General features: G+C 44.1%; 2 protein-coding genes across 2 annotated transcripts in view; both read left to right on the forward strand.

Annotated features, from left to right (window-relative positions):
• SLC26A11 (solute carrier family 26 member 11) overlaps positions 1–11,405 on the forward strand; it is a 19,594-nt gene extending 8,189 nt beyond the window's left edge. The window contains exons 8-17 of the mRNA XM_083595262.1: positions 1,218–1,290; positions 2,482–2,532; positions 2,765–2,825; positions 4,056–4,111; positions 4,251–4,391; positions 6,212–6,339; positions 8,642–8,747; positions 9,514–9,647; positions 10,292–10,364; positions 10,865–11,405. Of these exons, the coding sequence (XP_083451388.1) occupies positions 1,218–1,290; positions 2,482–2,532; positions 2,765–2,825; positions 4,056–4,111; positions 4,251–4,391; positions 6,212–6,339; positions 8,642–8,747; positions 9,514–9,647; positions 10,292–10,364; positions 10,865–10,956 (915 nt within the window). The 3' untranslated portion in view covers positions 10,957–11,405. The remainder of the gene's footprint in view (positions 1–1,217; positions 1,291–2,481; positions 2,533–2,764; positions 2,826–4,055; positions 4,112–4,250; positions 4,392–6,211; positions 6,340–8,641; positions 8,748–9,513; positions 9,648–10,291; positions 10,365–10,864) is intronic.
• A 3,315-nt stretch (positions 11,406–14,720) lies between these two features.
• Positions 14,721–17,702, forward strand: part of RNF213 (ring finger protein 213) — an 88,907-nt gene continuing 85,925 nt past the window's right edge. Inside the window, exon 1 of the mRNA XM_083598468.1 lies at positions 14,721–15,095. The gene's annotated coding sequence lies outside the window, so the exon portion shown is untranslated. The remainder of the gene's footprint in view (positions 15,096–17,702) is intronic.

Here is a 17,702-nt window from a genome sequence, read left to right on the forward strand (position 1 = left end):
GAGTCGTTCCGCAAGACGAATTTCCCTATGGGCTTGCTTCGCAAGATGAAAACGTCTTGCGAGTTCTTGCGAGTTTGTTTCCTTTTTCTTAAAGCCGCTAAGCCGTTAATAGCCGCTAAGCCGCTAAACTGTTAATAGCCACTAAGCCACTAAGCCGTTAATAGCCGCTAATCCGCTAATCCATTAATAGCCGTGCTTCGCAAGACGAAAAATCCGCAAGACGAAGAAACTCGCAGAACGAATTAATTTCGTCTTGCGGGGCACCACTGTATTTGGATAAATATTGGTTTTTAAAACCCTTCCTAGCAACAACAAAATATAAGAATTTAACCTGAATATCTACTGCAAATTCAAATCAACCCTGTCTCTCCTATAAACCCAGAAAAAATCCTTTCGAGTTGTTGCTTGGAATCTACATAGAATTGCTCTACAGCTCTTCTTTTCTTTGGGTATTTTCATGTGCACAGAGAAAGTAATCCTTTCTGTCCCTGTACTAAATTGAGCAGCACATGAAGCCTGCAGTCCTTTGCATTTGTGCATCTCTGTGCTGGTGGAAGCTGGCACTGTACTCCTCTGCTCAGTTCTTGCAATCTTTGAAGGTGCTCAATCTTCTAATTCTGGTCGCTGGAAATGATGGAAAGGAAGCAACTAATTTATTCTTTCCTGGACCTACCATGCTATGGTATGTTACATGAATCAGCTGATCTTTGTTTTTAAATTGTTATGCTTTTATTGTATGGTATTGTTATTGTATAACACTTTGATATATTTTTATGACATGGTGTTATATAAATAGCTCTATAAATAAGCAAATAAACCACAAGATTATTGCGTTGCTTTGCATAAGCTGCCTCGCAGAGTTGTTGAGGCAACGTCGAAGGAGTTTTAAAGGTGTCCTATAAATTTCATATACAATAATAGAAATTTATTAGGTAAAGTTTATGAGAATTAAACTATTTCCCATTCTCTTGTGCTGAGGCGGTGCCTTCCTTGGAAACCATAGTTGACGGTGAGCACGCAGCTGTTTAAAACTGGTACTTTTTGAGTGAATAGCCTGAACTACGGGTAGACTCCTGTGTTGTCCTGTGTTTGTTGATCAGATGCCATGGTAAGAATACTGAGGTGCCATCTATGTTTGCTGCAAGCTTCATTTGTTGGGTACAAGTGACCTTTGTAGTAGAATTAAGCCATCCTCTCTCTTTTCTCCCCCGCTGCAGAAAATGGGAGCTGGTCTGGCTGTGGTGCCTCTGATGGGACTTCTGGAGACGGTTGCTATTGCCAAAGCTTTTGGTATGGGGCCTCAAATCTTTCAGCTTCTCTAGGCATCGAGTCAAGGGGAAAATTCACATGGCAGCTAATGGGATTTGGGTTTGGGAAAACCTGTTGCCTTCTAAGGACAGTATGCTTGTAGGGAGGAGGGAGTGATGATAAATTTAGCTGCAACATTTATCTTTCAGGCATATTTTATTTCCTACTTGTTACCTAGCCAATAAAGCCCCCTTGACACCCAGCAATTACCTGTTTCCATTTGACATACCGTATATACTCAAGTATATGCTGACTTTTTCAGCGCATTTTTTATGCTGAAAAAGCCCCCCTCGGCTTATACTCTAGTGATTGTTCTTTCGGGCTTCTCCTTCCTCCTCCCCTGCTTTTGCTTTCCTCCGCCACTGCCGCCACCAGCCTCTGCCTCTTGGCAGCACCCTAAGTAGGCAGGGGGTCGGGAGGGGCTGGGAGGAGAGAGAAGCCCCCTCTGCCGCATGTACGCACATGTACTCTGGCCCACAAGGAGGTTTGTGGTGTGGTGAACCGGCTTATACTCGAGTCAATAAGTTTTCCCAGTTTTTTGTGGTAAAATTAGGTGCCTCGGCTTATATTCGGGTCGGCTTATACTTGAGTATATACGGTAATCCCACAGAGAGGAGTGCTGTGGTTGACTGCCCCAGTAGAACTGATTGCATGGTTCGCATCCAGTGGGCACCGTGAGATGGCATCCCATCCCCACCTAGGTATTCTTCACTCTCTCTGTCTCTTTCCGAACCATGGATTAAAGCAGGGATGGAGACCCTGTGACTGTCTTGGTGTTACTGCACTACAAATCCCATTATCCCTGACCATTGGACATGCTGCCCAGAGTTTACGGGAGTTCAAATCCAACAGTGTTTGGAGGACCACAGGTTTCCTATCCATGGATTAAAATTAGGGAAATTCCTTAACCTAAAAGTATTCCCCAAGATTCCTTTACCTAGAAAGGCAAAAAGAATAACTTTGTTCAGGTAGTAGAACTCTCAGTAGAAAAGAGACTGCAGGGAGCAGAAAACCACAATTTGGCTTCTGCTAGGTGGATCCAGGCCCCTTTCCTGCCCTGTATTTCTTGTTACACATTTGCAGCGACTTGTGGAGCTTTTACCCATTAAGAACACCAGAATTCCTAGGTTTCTCGGTGTTAACGTGTGTTCTCGATTTCCCTTTTCATTCTAGCCTCTCAAAATAACTACCAAATTGACCCCAACCAGGAGCTGTTGGCCATGGGTAAGATTTTTGCATGAACGGATTGGATGCTGTTGGCTGGGTGGGATTGAGCCCTTCCACTTTGGAGTTGGGGATGAGACTGGGAAGGATGAACTGAAATTCCCATACAGGAAAATGGCTTTATTTCCATTAATTGTTTGAAGCGTTCCTGGTGCTTCCCTAAGCCAAAGAAGCAGGACTCCCCATCTTTTCTGCCTTTGTTCCTTAACCTCTCTCCCTCTATGGCCTCCAGGTTTCACCAACCTCCTAGGATCCTTCATCTCATCCTTTCCTGTCACAGGCAGCTTTGGCCGGTGAGTGGCTCCTATTGTGGATGATACTTAGCTGCCCAGTGGCTCAGCTCAAATAGTAGTGCAAGTTGCATGCGCAGAAATAGTGGTGCAAGGGCATGTGCAAAATCATTTGCTATGGACTCATTTTTCCTACTTGCATAACGGATATGCAATTTGGGCTTCCTTTATGTTTTTACTGTATGGGGTTTATTTTGTTTTTTTATTGACGTATATTGCAGTCCATTTCAAGAGACCACTAGGGTTAGTTTAAGTGGAGTACCGTATTTTTTGCTCTATAAGACTCACTTTTTCCCTCCTAAAAAGTAAGGGGAAATGTGTGTGCATCTTATGGAGCGAATGCAGGCTGCGCAGCTATCCCAGAAGCCAGAACAGCAAGAGGGATCGCTGCTTTCGCTGCACAGTGATCCCTCTTGTTCTGGCTTCTGAGATTGAGAATATTTTTTTCTTGTTTTCCTCCTCCAAAAACTAGGTGCATCTTATGGTCTGGTGCGTCTTATAGAGCGAAAAATACAGTATATAACATCTTCACATAAATAATGAAAAGCGCAGGCTGCAGGTAATGCTTGAGACCGAATCCGAGGTTTGCTAGCTGTTCATCCCTCTCGGTGGTCTCTAGAAAGATGCCCTTGTTGCAAAAGAGCTGGGCTGATAATCCATACTGATAAATAAGTATTTGCTTGTGTGGGGCAGTGTGTGAAGTACTGTATTGTCCCGAATATAAGCCATACCAGCAAATAAGCCACACATTTAAAGTTCAAGGGGAAAAGAGAAAAAAAGACAATACCCGAATATAAGCGTGTGTGTCTGTCTGAGGCACTTTCTCACACGTTCAAGGCATCCAGGCACCGCTGGAGAGATGGACGGAGGGAGGGGAAGAGCAAACTTGGGCCGCTCGTGAGGGGAAGTTTATCTCTCTCCCCTCACGTACAACGCCTGCCTTGTTCCGCTCACTTGTGGCCCCACTTCTTAGATTCTTCCCCACCACCCTCTACCTCACGGGCTGCTGTGGTTTGACCACAGCAATTTTTGTAAGGTCGCAAATTTAAGCCGCACTTTAACTTCCCACGGTCAAAATTTTTTTGTGGGGGGGAAGTGTGGCTTATATTCAGGCCAATACAGTAATCATTAGCTCTTGTTGTCTCTAGGCTGACTACTGTCCTTTAAATGGGTCTAGGAAGGTGAGGGGGCTGTTTTCTGTTCTCGTAACCACAAAGCTTGTTTATGTTTCAGGACAGCAGTGAATGCACAGACAGGTGTTTGTACTCCTGCCGGAGGTCTAATCACAGGTAGGAGCTAGAAGGGTGTCTTTGTGCCTGCTGAGTTATTAAGGACTCGTATCTGAGTGGGGATACAGAACTCTGAGGGGCTCACTGTGCTATTTTAATGCCACCCTTGTTTACTCACTTTTCCTTGTTTGCTCCATAGGGGTCCTGGTGCTACTGTCTCTAGCCTTCCTTACCTCTGTCTTCTTCTACATTCCCAAGGCTGCACTGGCAGCTGTCATCATCTGTGCTGTGGCTCCTATGTTTGATGCCAGGATCTTCTACACGTTATGGCAGGTTAAAAGTATGAGCATGAATGTGTCCTCTTCTTCCCAGAGCTGAAAAGTCTGGGATCCTGTAATGTTTCCCTAACAATAGTGAACCTGGTTAGAATTCTTTAAAATGTGCAATTCATACGACTTTAACAAAAGTATCATTCATAAATTCAATTTTTAATTACTAATTTTTAATAATTTGCACCAATAGTCACACCTTATTTTTCTTTTTTCAAGATTAGCAGCAGATTTAGAGCTCTGCAGATCTAAGGAGTTTTGAGTTGATATTCATAACTTTTCAAATGCTTAGAGCATTTTTGAATGTGGTGTTCAAAGTTTTTGGATAGGTCTTTTTCAAGTAGTAACGCTGAAGCAGAGCAACTAGGCGGTCACTAGGTTATTGTAAATATATAAAACAGAGAATGTTTTCCTCATTCTTGTAATTTTTCTGGCTCTGAGAATCCTGTTTCATAGATACTTCTGGGAAATCATATATTCCTCACTCCATGATCTCCCATGGTAGCACCCCCTGAATTTGAAAAATCTCTCTGTGATGTTCCTTTCATATTTTACAAAAGAATATAATCTTCTTGGTTATGGAAAGTTACCAACTTAAAGGATGCTGGCATCTGCTGGACAAATGGAGTATCTACCAAAGTTTAGTGTGTTTCCAAAAGCAGAAATAAATAGCTATACTTTCCTTTCAGAACCAATGTCCAGCTTTTCATCACCACAAAACTGCCTGTTGATGTTTTTCTCTTTGTCCAGAAACGTGACAAAAAGAATTTAAAGAGACCACTTATTTGATGAAGCACAGGTTAAAAAATAAAATGAAATTCTCTGTATACTAGCTGAAACTAACCCCATCAAACCCTTGCAGTCTGAGGTATACCATAGTGAAAATGGAATTGGGGTGTACTTTATTTTGAATTAGTTCACCGAGAAGACTATTTACCCCTGGCTCTGCCAATCACTGGCTCTGGCTCCACCCGCTGCCAGCATGCAGCCCTTCACAGACTACCCCTGAGGAGAATGTGGTTCCCGGTAGGAACGAAAGCTGTCTAGCCCATTTTTATGATATGGGATGGGTTCTGGTTTAGTTAATTATATACAGCAATAATGTGACAGGGGAAAGGTCTCCCTTACAAACACACCCAGCTCACCCTGAGCTTATTGGTTTATGCTACAGCATGGGCTCTGATTTGGTTAATGGTATATCTCTGAGTCTAGAGTTGTTACGGGGTGGAGAGGGTACAAGTCATTGCATTATATGACCTCCTAGTTGCCTCAGTCCCATCCCGAATGAGGTAAAATCTCTTGGTGACATCTTCGTTGGTAAGAAGCAACTATTTAATGGCCTTGGCCCAGTACACCTGAAGGAGCATCTCCACCCCCAGTGTTCAGCCTGGACACTGAGGTCTAGCTCCAAGGGTCTTCTGGCAGTTCCCTCACTGCAAAAAGTGAGGTTACAGGAAACCAGGCAGAGTGGAACGCCCTCCCATCAGATGTCAAGGAAATAAACAACTATCTGACTTTTAGAAGACATCTGAAGGCAACCCAGTTTAGGGAAGTTTTTAATATTCTGTTGGGAGCTGCACAGAGAAGCTGGGGAAACCCAGCCTGATGGGCGGGGTATATATTATTATTCAATCAATCAATCTTTATTACAGACCAGAGACCCAACAAATCATTACAAATCATTACAGTAGAAGCCACGCATAATAAATTATTATTAATTTTATTTTGCTGTTCGTTTCTCTCCTTCACTGTGCTCTGCGGCAGCCATCTTGCTGCAGGACTGGAAAAGTCTGAGTCCTATATAGTCATTCCCCTCCCCCTTCTCCCTCAGGGCTGGACCTGGTGCCGCTGTGTGTAACGTTCTTCTTCTGCTTCTGGGAGGTGCAGTATGGAATCATAGCAGGCGTGCTGGTCTCAGGTATTCTCCTGCTATACCCCATTGCCAGGCCACGGATAAAGGTTTGTTATGATCCCACTGAGTAAAAATGCAAGAGCTTAGGAGTGAAACCCATAAAACACAGAACAGGTTTACTGTAGTACAGCGCTAATATTTGAGATACTGCAGGGACTTCCGGGGTGGCAATGGCGGACTCCCTCTGAACTGGAGGGAATAGCTCCGCGGGAAACGGGTCTTCTTCGCTACGGCGAAGCGGGGACCCTTTCAAAAATCAAAGGCGGATGAAGCTTGTGACCATGGGACTCGGCGGGCACCTTTAGCGCCCCCCCAACTCGCCAAGGAACCCACTAACGGGCTCAGAAGTGAAGAGGGGGAAGTGGCACGGTGCTGAGAGTCAACGGCTATTTCCGTGGAGCGAAGCCGCATAGCCATTGCCAGAGAGCGCTGCCTCTTTCCTGGGACAATTTGGACTTTAAAACAAGCACCCATGAGTACTTAGATTTTTTTTTGTTTTTAATGATATTTATTGGAATTTTCAAAATGTTACAAAATAAAATAAAGACAAAAAAAATACAGATTCAAACAAAAAGAAAAGAAAAAGAAAAAAAGAGAAAAAAATACAATACATCACAAACAATTAAAAGCATTTAAAAAACAAATTCATTATTTCCAAATCCTCAACTGTCATTACCTTCTTTCTTAGACCTCCTCCTCCTCCCTTTCTTTGTATCCTAGTTGTTAATTATCCCAACAAATCCTTTCCATATTTCATAATATTCTGTCATTACATTACAGGCATTTGACCTTGCAGGACAATGTATTCAGAAACCTTGTTGTGTGTCTTTTATAAAACAAATGCCCTACTGGAACAATTACATGAAAAGGTGAATTGGATGGCGACCTCGATTAGAAATTTGGAACAGGCAGTGGGAAACTTTGAACAGGCAGTGGGAAAATATGTGGAGCCCACTCAGGAATTAAATCAGGAGTGTGTTTTGACAGAACAGGCCCAACAGGAATATGAGTTTTCGGACTTGACAAATGAACTTGGAAAAAGCCAGATTTGGAAAGAAAAAGTTTGGTTTGGCTTGTAAATGGGGGGCTGGATTGACCCCCCTATGCTGAGATGTCTGGACTTTTCAAATATGGCAATGGGCCGTGAGATGTTTGGGATTGTGCGGGCTCTTAATATTGGAGGGTTTTTGAAACATGCTGTTAAATATCATATGGAATTTAGTGTTGAATATGGAAAAGGGGCTGATCTGTCGAGAAGGGCTAAAAATATTGTCAAGCTGGAGCTATCACGAGCAGGAGACAAGGGAAAATACAGCTACAAATATGAAGAAGAGCTGCGGAAGGGACATGGAAGAGACCTGAGGGCCTCAGATATAAGGTTGCCAGGTTAATGAGCTAGATTGACGTGATAATAAGGACTGACAAAACCCGGAACCAGGAGGAAGGGACGTTGGATGAAGATTGGACTTGTTTGTATTTCTTTTCTCTACCATTAGAACTCTTTTATAAAATTTATGAACATTAGAAAAATGTTGGAATGAAATTACTTGGCTTTAGCAAAAATGTTTAAAGAATTATGAAAGAATGTTATGGTTATGAGAAGCTGGTAAGGACAAGATTTAAGTTTTAAGCTTTAAGATTTATCTTATTATAGAAAGATAAGACTAAAACAGTTTAGGGTAATGTAATGACAGAATATTATGAAATATGGAAAGGATTTGCTGGGATAATTAATAACTAGGATACAAAGAAAGGGAGGAGGAGGAGGTCTAAGAAAGAAGGTAATGACAGTTGAGGATTTGGAAATAATGAATTTGTTTTTAAATGTTTTTAATTGTGATGTATTTTTGTATTTTTTTTCTTTTTTTGTTTGAATCTGTATCTATATGGTGGGAGGGGTTTGTCTTTTTTCCTTTTTAATTTGTTAATTATTTTTATTTTGCATTTTTCTTTGTCTCTATTTTATTTTGTAACATTTTGAAAATTCCAATAAATATCATTAAAAAAAAGAGAGATACTGCAATAGCAAATAAATAAATCATCTTTTGTATCCAATTGCTACAACTTGCTCGTGACCCTCTTGAAGTGTGAAACTGGAGAGTGGTTGCCTTGTGCAATGCGCAGTGAAGAAGGCAGCATTTTTTAATATACATTTATATCCCACCCCTCATCTCCCAATCATTTTTTCCCATATGGCTGAAATATCTAATATAGGCAATAGGTGTTGCACGTCCCTTCGCTATGAGAGCCTCTGGGGCATGTTTCCTTTGGCTTTCAAGAAAGGAAGGGGGGAAATTGCTGAACAGTAACAAAGCCTCATCCTGTTTTCCTCACGGCACTTTCTGGCAGGTCCTGGAGCATGAGCAGGAGACACTGTTTATACAGCCTGCCGGTGGCCTGCATTTCCCAGCCATTGAGTTCCTGAGGGATACAGTGCGCAAACGGACTCAGTCAGGTAAAATGAAGAACGGAAAGCTCCTGGTGTGGTGCTAGCTGTGAGGAATTGAACTGGCTCCAGAAGTGAAGGCCTCTTGCCATCTGAACAAAAGGACCAAACCGCTTGGGGCAATAATATTTTGCATAGAATTGTGCCTTAGGGACACAAGTGTTGTTCTGAGGAGATGATGATCTGTTCAAGAGGAACTAATATTCCTGGCCCTATGGGCGCCTCTGGGGGAAAAAGAAGTGAGGTCTATGCTTGAGCCCCTCACCCCACCCGTGAATTCCAATAAGGAAACAAACGCCACCCTCTCGTAATTTGGCATTGGATTAAAGGCTCATAGTGCATAGGGAGATACAGCATGTGGGAGAATTCTGACTTGCCTCTCTTCGACCCAAACTGATAAAGCAGGCAACATGGGGCTACCAGCACTTTAGGATTCCAGCTGTTCTGGGAGTTCATGGGGCCACTAACCTGCCATGCTGCATTTTGGCAGTAGTGAAGGTGGAAGCGGAAAGTTGTTAATAGTACTATATTCCTGGCCAAGCCTTAGTTCCCACCTGCTGCCAGATAAAGAGGAATGGCCCAAGTCTCAGGATATCCTGTTTTCTCCTAACACACCAGCTGTGGGGAGGACTAGTGCAGCCCAAGCGTCAAAGAAGCTTGTAGTTAGTGGGGTCATGGCTTGAAACTGACCATCGGCCAGAACTCTCTTGGTATGAGTAGCTGCCCTGTCTGCGTTTGCCCTTTCTTGAGCACGCTGTTTCTCGATTACCTTCAGAGTCTCGACTGTGCAACATCATTCTGGACTGCACCCACGTCAGCAGCATTGATTACACAGCAGTACTAGGCCTGTCTGAGCTGCTCCAGGAATTGCAGCGTAGGAGACTCTCTCTGGTGTTTACTGGCTTGCAGGTAGGTGGGTGAGAATTGCAACCTCAGAGGACCAATCACACACTGTGGCTGGATTTTGTGAAACAAGCTGAGCATTCTTAAGACCCAGCACTCATCATTTAGGGGATGGGCACTGTTTAGCGGTAGAGTTTGTTGCTTTGCATGTAGCAAGTACCAGGTTCAATCCCTGGCATCTGTCTGTCTGTCTGTCTGTCTGTCTGTCTGTCTGTCTCTGTCTCTGTCTCTGTCTCTGTCTCTTTAAAGGATATTGGGAGCTTAGCTTGAGATCTTGGAGAGTTGCTGCCATTCAGAGTAGACAACACTAGGTTAAATTAACCACTTATCTGATTCTACAATAAGTTTCTAAAAACATGAAGCATCCAACATCTTCCTCTAAGTACAGCCCACCCATTTTTTTAAAAAGGGGGGCGTCTATTGTGCCTGGATCAATGTGTTCCATAAATATCAGCCGGAGGATCCTTTTAACCAGAGATGCAAGGGTCAGGACATATAAAAGCTTGGATGTAACTCTACCTTTGAGTAGTGGACCATTTCCATCCATCCAGGGTCCTTCTGGTCTTTGAGATCTTCAGGGGCTTCCCTGAATGCTTTGGGACAAATTGGAATATGACTGACCAATTCTTCCTTATCATTCCTTTCCACAGACACAGGTTCTCCAAGTCTTCCTGGCTGCTGGTCTGGAAGGATTCCATCATTTCCCCAACCTGAAGGATGCAGGTGAGCAGTGTCAGGCATTTCTATCCAGCTGGGGGCACGATGGCCATCTTGTGCCAGTGTCCTTGTAATGGTGGTTGGTGTCCTGGAACTACCTGGTGCCTCTTAGTCCTGTGGCCAGTGGCAAAGGTCGGAATGACCACCTGCTTCCTTCTTTAGCACCAAGACAATGGGCACTTTGGACAGAGTTCCTTCTGGTGGGAGGTAGAATGGGGCTCCCTACATCTCTTTAATCTCTGATGAATATGGCTAGTCTCACTTTTCCTTTATCATGGCTTTCATCCCATGAGGGAAGGCTGTAACCTCTGGCCAACATCATTCCCTTGCTTCTGCACTTTCCCTAAAGCATTAAGTCTTTTGAAGGAATGTCTTGTTGGTCTTCATGGAACCTCATCTCCCGTTTCTCTTTTTTTAAATCACAGGTGGAATTTGACTTGTGAAAACGTAAAATGAATCACGGTCTTAACAAAATGCATCTTTCCCTGCTTTTGTCTCTTCTGCAGAGAAGAGCCTTGAAGAGGAACTGAGCCATGCCGGTGAAGCCTTGTTGGATGGCAGTGACAGCATACTGCCAACATCTGGGATCATCCAGTGAGGATACAGAAGTAATAGATGCCTGTGACCAAACAATAGAAGTGACCCAGGCTTGACAGTGAAGCTTTTGGGCCATGAACATTTTGGAGCATGAACATTAGGGGGGCAGATGTTCTGTACCCTTATTCATGCATTTTCAGACATCACACAACTTGAATTCAGAAGTTGGTCACACTCCGGGACTGTTCAGTGTGAAGAATAGTAACCTCTTTACCTCCTTCAGGTGTATAAAACCCTGAATCTGAAAAAAGAAAAAAGCACAAGGTCATCCATTGTTTCAGAACTCTGGGGCAGCAGAATTGAAATAACCGTGGGATCTTGGGGCTTCTAGATTGAAGGATGGTTACCTTTGATAATTTCTAATGTACATTGGATTTGAGTGGCATACTTAAGGGAACATTAATAAGGAAAGGGAATTAAGAAAATAAAGCACTTTTTAAAAAATGGAAATATGCTAGGGTGAATGAGACCCGTCTCTGTGGTGTACATCGTGAACTAGGAGTATTTCAGTTGTGTGTGATCCATAAAGATTCAAGGATTATCCTCTCCCACATAGCTATAACATCCCCATGGGTTTTATTGGCCACTAAGCTGACATAACACACTATGATTGGTGCTTCCATTGGCAGCATTGCAAGTGGGATGAGGAACCAGAGTGTAGCTCTAATCTTTCACTGGGGAAAGAAGAGTGCAAGTCTTAAGAGTGATTGCTTCTTCCCACCACTGTGACTTCTGAATGTTCCACTGGAGCTCACCAATGTGTTGCAGGAGAGACTCCAAGCTGAGAGAAGGCGGTTTAGCTCATGGGTTTTCAGAAGTTTGATCTCTTGGGTCAGGGCTTGAAATCTGACCAGTTGGTCCTAACCAGAATTCTATTGGCAAAAATGGCTACAACTTAACTGAGTACACAGTTTGCCTTCAGCATCTCCACTGCTCAGTATTGTTGTGGATTGCACCCATGTGAACTGGTCTTCTTGGTGGTAATGTTGGTCTGAGCATCACTCTGATCTTTATGGGCTGAGAACTGCAACGTAAGAGGGACACACAGATTTCACTTGGGCTAGCTCAGTGTTCTGTGGTCTTCATTTTGGCTTTTTCTGATGGCAGCAGCAATGCAAAGAACAGTGGCTAGGAGTCCTTGGAAAAAACCATTCTAATTAAACCCTTCCCAAGAGCAGTCGGAAGAGGATCTTCATGTACCTCCTGCTGTGCCTGAGACCTTTGCACGGCAGTTGTTTTGAAAAATAGTTTCCATTTTCAGTTTGCAGCAATTAGGAATCCTTGTGACTTTCAATAAAACGAAACTTAAGCAGGGAGTTCCTGATAATATTTACAACCCTGCACAATGAGGAAGTGACTAAGCGAGGCATAAAGTGAAACACAAAAACAATTCATTATTGTTTCATTGTATTAATTTTTTTCATATTGCCTAAGAGTGGGAGTATATATAGATGTTGGATTATATTATCTAGCCTTTATGTGCATGGTGCTATAGGCTGGTGCGGGACCCCCCCAACCCCTCCCCCTAGAAATTAACAAATGGTAGGATTTTGATTATTTGGGATACAAAGGGAGAATACAAGCTACAGGGGAATTCCTGGGCTAGCCTACGCAGCATGACCTGGCCAAGCTAATACAGGGCCACTGGCAATGCAAGAAAACTCCTTCCCTCTGCCCTGAGGTATGAACAGAGACGGGATTTAGAAGGCTGCCAGGGTAACAGTGTGATGTCACAAGACGTTTTGGGAGCCTTTGGCACAAGATTTCAGATAGCTGAAAAAGGCAGAGTGATATTGGCTGGCTGGCTGAAGGCAGGTGGTGAGAGATTCCTTTGACTCCACTACTATGGAGAACAAGCCCCTCTTGAGATGACCATGCTGTAAGATCTGTACACCCTCTATGTCAGCCATGGCCAAACTTGGCCCTCCAGCTGTTTTGAGACTACAACTCCCATTTTGTAGTTGTTTAGTCGTGTCAGACTCTTCGTGACCCCATGGACCAGAGCACGCCAGGCAGTTCTGTCTTCCACTGCCTCCCGCAGTTTGGTCAAACTCATGCTGGTAGCTTCAAGAACACTGTCCAACCATCTCATCCTCTGTTGTCCCCTTCTCCTTGTGCCCTCCATCTTTCCCAACATCAGGGTCTTTTCCAGGGAGTCTTCTCTTCTCATGAGGTGGCCAAAGTATTGGAGCCTCAGCTTCAGGATCTGTCCTTCCAGTGAGCACTCAGGGCTGATTTCCTTAAGAATGGATAGGTTTGTTCTTCTTGCAGTCCATGGGACTCTCAAGAGTCTCCTCCAGCACCATAATTCAAAAGCATCAATTCTTCGGCGATCAGCCTTCTTTATGGTCCAGCTCTCACTTCCATACACCACTACTGGGAAAACCATAGCTTTAACTATATGGACCTTTGTTGGCAAGGTGATGTCTCTGCTTTTTAAGATGCTGTCTAGGTTTGTCATTGCTTTTCTCCCAAGAAGCAGGTGTCTTTTAATTTCGTGGCTGCTGTCACCATCTGCAGTGATCATGGAGCCCAAGAAAGTAAAATCTATCCCTAGCTAAAAGGACCAGTGGTCAGGGATGATGGGAATTGTAGTCCCAAAACAGCATGGCCTGAAACAATACACTACTGTTTGGCTACAGCCTGTATTGGTTGCCTTGTTAATAATTTTTTTATCTATTAACCTGCCTGTGATAGTTGTCAGAATTACCACCTGTGCCTGTTTTGATACATGAGGCATTCTTCCCAAGTCTTACCTATACAGATTAATAGGATTAAGCCTTTACATAAACTTTGTGTCCTTGCACACCTTTTCATTCTGAGGTGATCTGAGGCTTCATCCCCTAATTTAGAATTTCTCCTGCATGCTCTTGTCAGCTACTGATATTTCTTCTGTGTTCAAAAATTTCTGTGTTTTAACTAGGCAGACCTAGCGTTTATTTCAGCATTAGCAGTTCCCAAGATAATTAAAACAAACACATTCTCTATCCAGGTACTGTAGTGGAGCAGCTGGAAACGTGAGAGTGGTGAGGACACAGTGGAGTTTGACTGCAGGGGTTTCTCTCTCCAAGTCTCTCTCACAGACTTGCTCCACTGGGGAAACAGAAATGGCCTACCATGCAAGGTCACAAATGCCACAGAAATGTGAACACCTTAGGAACATAGCTGTCAACTTTCCCCTTTTCTTGCGAGAAATTCTATTCAGAATAAGGGAATTTCCCTTAAAAAGGGGGGGGGGATTGACAGCTATGCTAGGAAGACCGCCATATGAATGCTAAGCATTTATTTACGTTTGGCCATTTGGTTCCTGTAAAGACCACTGAGTGAGCAGCTGCTCCCCATCACCTTTAGTTTTAAATTGTCTTTTGGAAATGCAATGCAACCAGACAGAAACGCACTCGTATGGTCCGGCTCCCAGGAACTCTGGAGCCTTCCCCACCTCTTGCTTTGCAAATGAAGCGATGCAAAGAAGAAGTTCGTCGAAGGACAGGGAAATTCCGAGTTTCTTCCCGCAGGCTATGTCTTGATGGCCTGACAGGAAAGAGGGGCTGCCTCGAGGCAACGAAAGCGAAACCGAGTCCTGCACACGAGCAAGGCGCGCCTTATTTTCTACTTCTGCCTGAGGCGTTTCAGTCGAAGCAGAGCGGGCTTGGGGGAAGCCGTCGTCCCGCCGAGCTGTGAAGGGGACCCACTTTTTCCAGAGGTGGGTAGCGCGCCAAGGGCGGGAGATAGGTCGCTGGAGGGAATTGGTTTCGCAGCGTCTAACGACGATTGCTGCTCCTCGGTTACGACGCTGGTCTTTTGGGTGGGGTCGAGGGTGGCTCTTGTCGTTCATCGCGCCAAACTTTTTGCGGGCTCTTGCTATGGAGCTTAGCTTTGTTTTCTGGCCCTTTTTGTGGGGACGGAGAGGACGACACCAGCAAGGGCTCCTCCAAGCGGAGGGGAGGTGGCGGACTTTGCAATGTCGCTTACTTACGGGACAGGTAGTTGGGGTTGGGGAGTGGGGGCTTTAGTTTTCCTGAGTCTCCAGAATTCAAATGGCTCCTTTGTACAGTATGTTATAGTACTGTGGACGATGAGTTTAGCTAGGCTAGTTTCCGTCTTAAACGGGAAAGATACAGTACTTTATGGATGAGCTCAGTAAGTACAGTATGCAGGTCTTGGGTCTAGGGGTTGAAATAGTTCTCTCTTTTTTGGTAATAAATTTTATTGAATTTTACAGTTTGATATTCAACACATTCATCATGTAAAGGAAAATAAAATACAGTAAAACAGACCCTCCCCCCTGACTTCCCTCAAATTCCCCTTCTTTAACTGTTTGCTACTTCTGGGCAAATTTTGTTTTACCTTCCATCTTTTGTCTAAGTGCGCTTATACAGTGGCGTAGCGTGGGGGGTGCAGGGGGGGCCGGCCGCACCGGGCGCAACATCTGGGGTTAGGGCAAATCCATGGGTTAGGGGGCGCAAATCCACAGGTTAGGGGGCGCAAATCCACGGGTTGGGGGGCGCAAATTACTTGCCTTGCCCCGGGTGCTGACAACCCACGCTACGCCACTGCGCTTATATTCTTACCGTATTTATACCAAGTTTTCTTTCAATTACATCTTACATTTAATTAATTTCCATATTGTTATTTCTTAACCTTTGCTCTTGTTTTCTTAATTGTGTTTACTCAAACCCTGCCAGTGAGTCCATTTCTTTACAATGTTTCTGTAAATAAAGCATAAATGATTCCCAGTCTTTCTTAAAGTCTCTGTTGTCTTTATCTCTAAGTCTTCCCGTGAGTTTCGCCATTTCTGCATATTTCGTAAGTTTAACTTGCCATTCTTTTTTCTTTGGTATCTTATCTTCTTTCCATTTTTGGGCTAGTAAAATCCTAGCCGCTGTTGTGGCATACATAAATAGCTTCTTCTTTTGAAATACTTCTTGTGCGGTTGCTTTTCTGGGACCGGGAGCTTTGCAAATCAGAATAAAGGAAGCCTCTTGACACCAAGTCAGGTCATTCTGTCTCAGTATATTGCCCAAACTGAGTGGCAGCAGCATTCCCAAGATGTCAGGCAGAGACATTCTTAGCCCTCCGCTTGGCATTGAACCTGGGATCTTCTGCCTGCAAAGCAGATACTCTGCCCCTGAGCTATGGCCGCCCAGATGGCTCCCTGTGCCACTAGGGCTGCTGGTTGGAGAAGTAAGCCACAGTTCATCCCTGCTAGGCTTATGCCACAGTAGCCCTTGGTCTTGGAAGCCAGGTGATGTTGCTGAGCGCCTCAACAACTGCATGGCAGGCCCTAATTCATCAGGTGAAGTATTACCTGACATTGTGCTGGGAATGTGCCATCTGCTGACATGCTGCCTTGCTGGGTGGAGTGGCTGCCTCTCTACTCATGGCAGAATTGTGAGGACTTTGCACCTAAGATCAGGCTTTAAAAAGAGATCTTTGGTATGATTGAATTGATCTATCCCTGATTAAGATAGGTATTCTCATGTTTTCAAGAGCTGTGCATAGGCAGTGCCGTAGCTATGGGGGGGGGGAGTCAAGGGGAGCTAGCCGGGTTTTTTGCCCTGCATGAAGCCTCCAGAGGGGCACGACTGAGGTTGCCAGCCTGTGTGTGTGTGTACGCAAATGTGCATGCGGGTGTGTGTGCCGAACTGGGTTTTTGACCCAGGTGAAATAAAGCCTAGTTTTACCCCAAACTTAGGTAGGTTTGTTAGAAATTACCCTAACTCAGGCACCCCCAACCTTGGCCCTCCAGATGTTTTGGGACTACAACTCCCATCATCCTTAGCTAACAGGACCAGTGGTCAGGGATGATGGGAATTGTAGTCCCAAAACAGCTGGAGGGGCGAGGCTGGGGATGCCTGCACTAACTGCTGTAATTAGGGATCAGATAGAAAATGCTCCTCCGTCATAGTCCTGTTGGAGAGAACACCTGGATCAAACCCCAGCACTAGACTTGTCTCATAGGATTTTTAGGCATGGACTAAGGTGTCTCTGAGTTTTTTTTGGCAGTCACCTTTCTTGATCTGTGCAACTCAGGTGATAGTTTAAACTATGGCCTTTGCAGTCTTAGAGCCTACATACAATAATCAAATGAATCCTGTGCTATCCTGACTATAGGATCTGTTCCAGTCACTTGAGCCCATAAGTCTTTTAGTGTGCCTCACTGATCCAGGCTCTTGTGCACCATCTTGTGGTCAAGCAAGCCCAAGGGAGCAGATGGTCAAAGACAATATTCTTGCCTAGCCACAAGGAGGCACATTTTCGTTTCCTTTCTTTTTCTTTTCTTTTTTTGTCAGCTGGAAAGCTTTATTTACTACAGTACAAGTACTTCTTTTTTATAATTTTTATTAAAGATTTAAACAAAACGTATTATCCAAAAACATGTCATCCTTAATCCCCCCCCATTTTCCTCCCTCCCCCCACCCTCCAACATAACCCGCCCCCCAACTTCCCTCAGTTCCAGTCTTTGGTTTATTTGTGAATACAGTACAGTACTTCTAACTCTGCATTGTTGCTGTTCAAACCGGAACCACAGGATCTTACCTGTATTATGACATTTTCCTTTCATTTTTAATCAACCAGGGGGACTATTTGCATGCAAAGGAGCAACAGAACTAAAAGAGACTTCTGGTGCAATCCTAGGCATGTTTACTCAGAAGTGAATTGGTAGGGCTTATTTCTAGGTAATGCATATATTCTTGCAGCCTAAACACCTTTTTAAAAAATGGTACTTTGGGGGAGGGAAAGGAG

This window comes from Podarcis filfolensis (genome assembly GCF_964270895.1).
Source record: "Podarcis filfolensis genome assembly, chromosome: 2".
NCBI lineage: Eukaryota > Metazoa > Chordata > Lepidosauria > Squamata > Lacertidae > Podarcis > Podarcis filfolensis.